The following is a 7070-nucleotide window of genomic DNA, read 5'->3' as shown; positions in this document are numbered from 1 at the left end:
TCTCGTGCAGTGCGACTTTATACGAGTTGTCATGTCAACTTGTGTCTGGTATGCAGTTCTTCTCCGGGAGAAGCTGGGATGAGCGTCCTTTGCCGGCCCAGCCACGGCAGGGAATGTTTCCATCTCTGCACCACCACTCCACCGTTCAGCTGTCGGCCGGGCTACCCGACCACCCTCCACGCACCCACAACTGGGATGAGTTCAGGCCCAAGCAGCTCACATTGGTGTGCGGTAAAGCATTGGCATACGCACGTGGGATTCTGAAACCCATTATCTCAAGAGGTCAGAGTGCTAAGCTGGTACCGTTGAGATCCTGGGTTTGAATCTCTGTTTCAGCCATCTGTGATTAAATAAGGTTCTCAAGCAGAAAAAAAACCCATCAGGTCAAAATTTGTTCTGCAGTTAATGTCTCAATTTCAGCTAGGAGAATCAATGCATCAGTTTGAGTGTAATTTCATGAACATTCTGCATCGGGCAGATGATAAAGTGCTCCTCTGCTGTGGGGATACCACGTCATTTTAATGGATATCAGGGATGACAGCAGTTCTTTGGAACATTCTCTCATACGGAAGGTTGCACTGCTTCGAGTGATGTGAATGGATAGTTTGCCTCATGACATGACACTGAAAACAACTCTAAAACCTCGCGTTTGTCAACTTTCTTTCCAACTTCAAAATGTGCTACCCTAGTACCACGTGCTTCGGCGAGCTGGCATCAAAAACTGGCAGCACAACACGACCGGCGTGGACATGTGGACGGTGACCACCCCACAGCGGTGGGCACCTCCGTACCGCACCACCTACACGGTGATGCACAGCCACGGCGACACGCCGGTTCGCATGACAAGCGCAGGCCTTCCTCTCCCACGGCACCAGCACAACATCCTCACGGGTGAGGCTAACACTGCGCGACCATTGCCAGCATGTCAAGGCTCACGCTTAAGGCTTTCCTGTACGTGTCTTCCACTTTGAAAGTTGTGCGTCAGCAGATATTTATGAAGAAAAATCACACGTAGACATGCTTTTGTCCTACGAACAGCAAGATCTTTACGTTCCGAGCTGCATGAGATGTCACATGAAGTACGAAATTTGACATGGTTGCCTTTTTATTGGGCAATCCCCTTATAAATGGGCCGGTGTTCTATATCCTTCAAAGGAACTTCACATTATATTCAAAATGTATTTATATGATCTTTATAAAGGATATCGCGACCCCATGTTCTATAGAGATGTATAAAATGTATGCATTACCTTTCAACCTTCGTTGGAAAACATTCAAACTGTGCTGCTTCACCCAAGTTATTTGTTTTAATTACTTTTCATTGTTCAAATTGTTGTTACTCATGCTGTTTTAACTGTATATGTTTAACCCAGGACAGCCCTAGAGATATATCTCATGTTTATGAAATACAATTTAAAAAATAATATTGATTCATATAGCCCCTGTGACTGCATCTCGTTTATATTACAGAGACAGTCAGTCATAAGCAGAGGAATAAATATCAATCAAAAGTAACAAAACCAATTTGACTATTTAAGCAGCTCCCTCTGTTGTGCAAGCACACACGTGACGTCATCTCTTGCCCTGCAGGAGAGGTGGTTTCTGGGAAACCCACCCGGCAGACGCAGAGGGTGTCGGGCAACATCATCCTGCAACAGCAGAGGCTGCACACAAGGCAGGAGCCGTCTGGCAACCAGTCCTAATGGCCTAGGCCAGCAAGACAGCTGAGGAACGCTCAGCCATGCCTATGGCACTTGCACTTTATACCTTTATTGAAAAATCCAAGAGCTGCTTGCCAATACCACATTTTGAGACAGGAGGACGTAGACAATGTAACATTCACGAAACGTTTAATGTGATGCGATAAATGCTTAATAAAAAAAAACCTTTAACAACCATGCTTTTTGATAAATGATTTAACAAGCTCACTTGATTTCTGCAATATTAATAGTAAAACTGTTGTGCGATTAAAAAAAAAAGCTAAAGAATTTCGTATCGCGTGAGCAGCACTGCAAAAGTGGTGCGGCAATGTGGACACTCGCGAAAGCAAATTAAATTACATCACCACATACAGTATATTAGCACTGAGTAGTATGACATGACTGTAATTAATACAAATTCAATGCATTTCAGATTGGATGGCTTTTTGTCTGACTTTATTCCATCTGTTGTGTGACAACTGGCTTGAAATGTTGGATGATAAACAATTCCTCAGGGCAAATTCAGCTCCAGAAAATACAAAACAGCCAAAACCTACCTGAAGAGTTACACGTGCTACGTTTTACTACTCACAATTAGCATCCACCATACATCTTTGGTAAACACAAATTAAACTGCACACACACCATTCAAAAAAACTTTCTAGCAAGGTCTAAGCTATGGGTCACAAGGCTTTCTTATCAGACACTGGGATGTCCCGTTTCTTGTCAAATGTTATGCGTGGCGATGACTGGTGCTGAATGTTGATAATGGCTTAACATGAAAATAAGCTGCAGAAGCTGGGTGGGGGAGGCTGGGCAGGAGTCCTTGGCCGGTGTTCTTTACTCACGCTTGACATCCTTGCGTTTCAGCAGTGTGTTTATCCTGTCACGTGCCATGCCCACGTACTTGCTGAGCACGCCGTGGCGGTTAAGGCCAGGCAGCAGCAGCAAGGACATGACTACAGCACAAACCAGAAAGGGAGAGCATGAGACTTGTCTATAACACACGTAAAGTCAGCAGGCAGTAATCACTTGGTGAAATGTCATTTATTTTATGTACGTATACCAAATGAAGTTCTACGTGAAACTCCATAACATGGGAGGATCACGGGAGATGATGATGGCTTGGGGAGGTATTTATACAATACTGGTTTGATCACGGCTCTGATGGGAAGATCCTGGATGACCCGCTAACCCAGCAGTATCTATATATTTAATTATATACAGGTGCACTGTCATTATAGCAACTTCAAAGTCACTGTAAATACCCGAGGCAAGTATTGTACACAACCACTCACCCAGCATGTAGGTCAGGAGGAGATTATGGAATTGCTCCCCGATCCACGCCAAGACAAGCAGGCCCACGGTCACAGTGGCCAGGTACTGAACACCAATGAACAAGAGGTAAAGCAATGCATCTTACTTCAGTATGTTATACGAACGGTCAGATATCACGTGAAATCTCGCACAATGGATGTGTTTAATGAGGCTTCTGCAGACGTGCATCATTCATACATTCGCCCGCACACAACTCAATGCCCTCCTTGCTTCCAAAATCCGCTGCTCCACCATTGGTGGATGGTCTTTTAGCCACTATGCCCCCCACCCCCCTCCCTAACCTCTTGAACTCTCTCTCAAGGAAACTGGCTGGTCCTCTGTCTGCATGCAAGTCTCTCCTCCAAACTTTCCTCTTGAACCGTGCTTTCACACCCATCTTAATTCCTTGTCTTCTCTCCTTCCCTCGCTTGGCCCTTCCCATTTCCTCCTTCACGTTGTTACGTTAAGACTGCATTACGAATGTAAGTTGTTATCTTTATGAGTGAACTGTTCTCAGCATTTGCTTCATACGCAAGTACACAACTCCAGACGTTTGTACGCCGAGGAAACAGTTGTGTTTACCACGAGGGGTTTCTCTTCGCGCAGGTCTTGCAGCCGGAGTCCCCAGCCATACAGCCTGCGTCGCAGGTTTGCCAGCTGCTTGCACACATCATTGAAGTGCTGCTGCTTGTCCGTGGTCCTGGGGAGGGGCAAAAGCACAAACTAAGTTTCAGTTCTGCATCAGCGGAAAATCCTCAAAATCATGCAAATGATACCGAATGTAAATTACAATTGGAATGTGGATTTATGAAGTGTCTGAATGCAGCCATATCTCAGGATACTGCACAGAGGTGGAGCAAGCACACTAGGCTAATAATTGATGTTTGGTTGAAGGGGATAAGGCATTACAGGGCAGAGAAGATGAACAGGTATTGGTGTTATGTAGTAAGAACATAGAACTTTGAATACTTCTACAAAGGTGTCTTGAGTCTAGATTTGAATACTTAAACAGGGAATTGGCGTGTGGACAACCACGGAGAGAGAGTTCCAGACAAGGTGGAAGAGCAGTAATGACCACAACCCATTCAATTGCTGTGTAGACTGTTGTGTCAACACTTGAATTGACCTAAGTGGGGAACAATGAGCTCACCAATGGTTTGGGCTGAGGAACTTGGAGGTGAGGGTGGGCAGCAAGAAATCCACAACGCACAGCGTCATCACAAAGGTGGAGACCCCAGTGAGGAGCGATGGATCCAGCCAGTAAATCACCCTGTGAAAATTACATGAAGCATTAGTCAACAACCGCTGCAGCACAGTTGCATTGTATGTATGTTGAACTTCTTTCGTACGTAGCCAAGCGTGCTAATCGGAGGTGCGGAGCAAGAACAACAAACGAAATTGTGCTGTGCATGCACTTTGCGATATACCACACTGGTGCTCTTTAAACTTCGAATACTATAGCTATACGCATTACATTTAGAAGTAGGTTATGTTCAATTAATAAAATAAATTTTGCCAAACAGCCCAATGCAGACACATAATAAATGCAATAAAAAACGTCTAGATAAATAACAAAGACATGTACAACAGCCCCTTTGTCAAAACATTGCTGGATGAAGTCCTGCCCACACATGGCAGTGTGGGTCGTAGCGGTAACGTGACCATATTCACGCTGGTCAATGCCGGTTTAAAGCTGGACGCAGATACGTGGAAGCATAAAGCACACGAAACAACAGATTTTTCTACAATTCCCTACTTGTTGGTAGGGGAGGGGATACAGTTTAATGACATTACGCCGATTACTACAGCATGGCTCAAGGAGTGGGTGCTCAAAGGTCGTACAGGAAAAGCAGGGAGACGGCCCCAGCAATGGCCACGGGGTAGACGGGCTTCTCCCAGCGCAGGGCTCGCTCTGCCGCCACCAGCACATCCCCCCAGCGCTGCAGCTGCTCCTCCAGCCGCGCCGTCTCGACCACCTCCAGAGGGCAAACACGGACATCGCTGGTTAATCTTTGTCGACCACACACAATACACACCGTCGTAGTGCACCACCACGGTCAACCCACTGTCGACCACATACACCACGGTCAATCGGTATCAACCAGGGACGTGCGGTCAGGGGAGGCAGAGCCTCACCTGTCATACTCCAATGGAAATAGCTGTTACGAAAAGTAAAACAAAGAATAATCAAATCAAATAAATATTAAGATTTTTCCACTGATCTGTGTTATAAATGTAATTTCTGTACGATTCCAATAATTTTTTCTAGTCAAAATCGCCACATTTGCAGAGCTCCACTGCAAATACAGGAAGAGACGAGAGGTGAGGCAGTGACGAGCTCAGCCTCCCCTCTGATTGCGCAACCCCTCAGTAACTGGATGGAGCGTGGGCAATAAGTGCATGCCTGTTACTATCTCAGTATGTCACCAATGCAATGTTTGTAGACCCCTTCATTTCATGTCCTCGCCTTCCATACTCCAGCTAACTTATATCACGTATGTGTATAACGATATTTAGGCTCGCTGGTCTCGTCATGAAACTGCAATGAAAAAAAGAAAAAGCACCAGGGGAGGCAGCTATCACATCTGCCTCACTGAGGGTGACGTGTCTAACACGCCCCCCTCAGTGAAGACACGCCCCCCATCCGTGAGGCCACGCCCCCCAGTGTGTGAATCTGGCTCTCACGAACAAGTGCCTCCCCAGGCATTGACCTCACCGCACGACACTGGCATCAACCACACAAAATGCGGTCAATTCTTATTGTAAAGCACACACCACGCTAAAAACAACTATACACTCTAGTCAACCACGGATGAATATAATTAACCACAACACCGCGAGGTATCCCCGCTTGGTTTTTTTTGCGTACATAATGAGCATTTAATACGATAGGGATTGGAATGATTAATGCAGTAAAAATAACCCACAGCTGTTGCGATTCTGCAAATCGCTGCAAATCGCGCGCCCCTTGCGAGACGTAACGGGAACCGAAAATCTCCGCCGTCTGCAGCTCAAGGCCCGTGTCCCGTACGCGTTCGTTGGCGACCCAGAAAAACACAAAAATATAAAGTCACCTTGTAGCTACCGCGCCCGGGTAGCTACACACCCACAACTGGAAACAAAATTAATGTTTACCCCCCCCCCCCCCCAGGCGGGAATAACGCCAGAGGCACAAACTGCGGTGACTTGGTTTTTAAAAAATATATATAAACCACGGGGAGTAACACCCGCAATGACGTCTGTAAAATAGCTTCAGAAAAAAAAGATTGCACACATTCTCACAGCGACCTTCACTCGTGTACGACGGGCAACGACACTCGCCTCAAGACGCGTTCTACCCAACAAAATAAGAGGATCTTATTTGGGCCGCGTCTTTTTAATTTGAGAGCCAGAATCGACCGCCGCCCCACCCAGGTTGGCATTCCCACGCTGCCCGAAAAACTGCGCCTCTCCTGGGCGGGGCGACCAGGAAAACCCTGTGGCTTCGGCCCGCTTCCCCCACCCACCCCACCCTCTCGGTCTTAAACGCGGCCCCGCGGCGCTCGCTCACCAGCAGGTTCTCCTTGCTGACCTCCATGCCGGCCGTTGCCATCGTTGTTGCGTCTCAAAGTGCCAAAGTGCAACGCGGCAGACGAACAAACGGAGATGTGAAGGGAGAAGCACAAAAACGCCTCGGCCAAGACCTCCGCGCCTATACCCCAACTGCGCTTTCAGAGCCCCCGCCGCGCAGCCAATCACAGAGCGGCGGAGTGACGTCACGAGTCCAACGGCTCAGTACACCCCCCACCCTCCCGTGAGTGGTAAAGTCCAAGAACGTAGCACCCCCCCGGCTAGCACTGCGAGTGGTACAGTCTCATCTGGAAACATTGGCCGCAGGGGGTGGAGCAGTCCATGCTGCATCTACCGCAGGGTGGGAATTATCCCCCCAGGTAAATGTGGCCCGGCATTGGGTGGTAGTCAATCTTGACGTGGTGTAAACCTCCAATTCCCCGTTATAAAGCCTTGCCTTCACATGTAGTTGTTCATTTTTCGATTTAAAGCTTTCGTGACTGC

The 7070-nt window shown here is 47.3% G+C and overlaps 1 protein-coding gene across 1 annotated transcript; it reads right to left on the bottom strand.

Annotated features, from left to right (window-relative positions):
• Positions 1-1750: 1750 nt before the first annotated feature.
• LOC144935595 (ADP-ribosylation factor-like protein 6-interacting protein 1) lies at positions 1751-6751 on the bottom strand. The gene is made up of 6 exons (XM_078862419.1): positions 6568-6751; positions 4860-4993; positions 4168-4287; positions 3600-3717; positions 2999-3083; positions 1751-2659 (listed from the first exon to the last, which is right to left on the bottom strand). Exons 1-6 carry the CDS (start codon positions 6607-6609, stop codon positions 2541-2543), a joined length of 618 nt encoding a protein of 205 aa, XP_078718545.1. The 5' UTR covers positions 6610-6751; the 3' UTR covers positions 1751-2540.
• Positions 6752-7070: the final 319 nt, after the last annotated feature.

This window comes from Lampetra fluviatilis, chromosome 1 (genome assembly GCF_964198595.1).
Source record: "Lampetra fluviatilis chromosome 1, kcLamFluv1.1, whole genome shotgun sequence".
Lineage (NCBI taxonomy): Eukaryota > Metazoa > Chordata > Hyperoartia > Petromyzontiformes > Petromyzontidae > Lampetra > Lampetra fluviatilis.
Note: the sequence above shows the minus strand (reverse complement) of the source record. Positions and strands in the feature narration are given on the sequence as shown.

What these genes read in the sequence shown, in the direction of transcription:
- LOC144935595 (XM_078862419.1), bottom strand. Translation starts at nt 6,609, where the DNA reads ATGGCAACGGCCGGCATGGAGGTCAGCAAGGAGAACCTGCTG. An exon ending in TCAGCAAGGAGAACCTGCTG is followed by an intron (nt 4,994 to 6,567) that starts GTGAGCGAGCGC and finishes TGCCCTCTGGAG; the next exon opens with GTGGTCGAGACGGCGCGGCT. An exon ending in TTCCTCAGCCCAAACCATTG is followed by an intron (nt 3,718 to 4,167) that starts GTGAGCTCATTG and finishes GCCCCTCCCCAG; the next exon opens with GACCACGGACAAGCAGCAGC.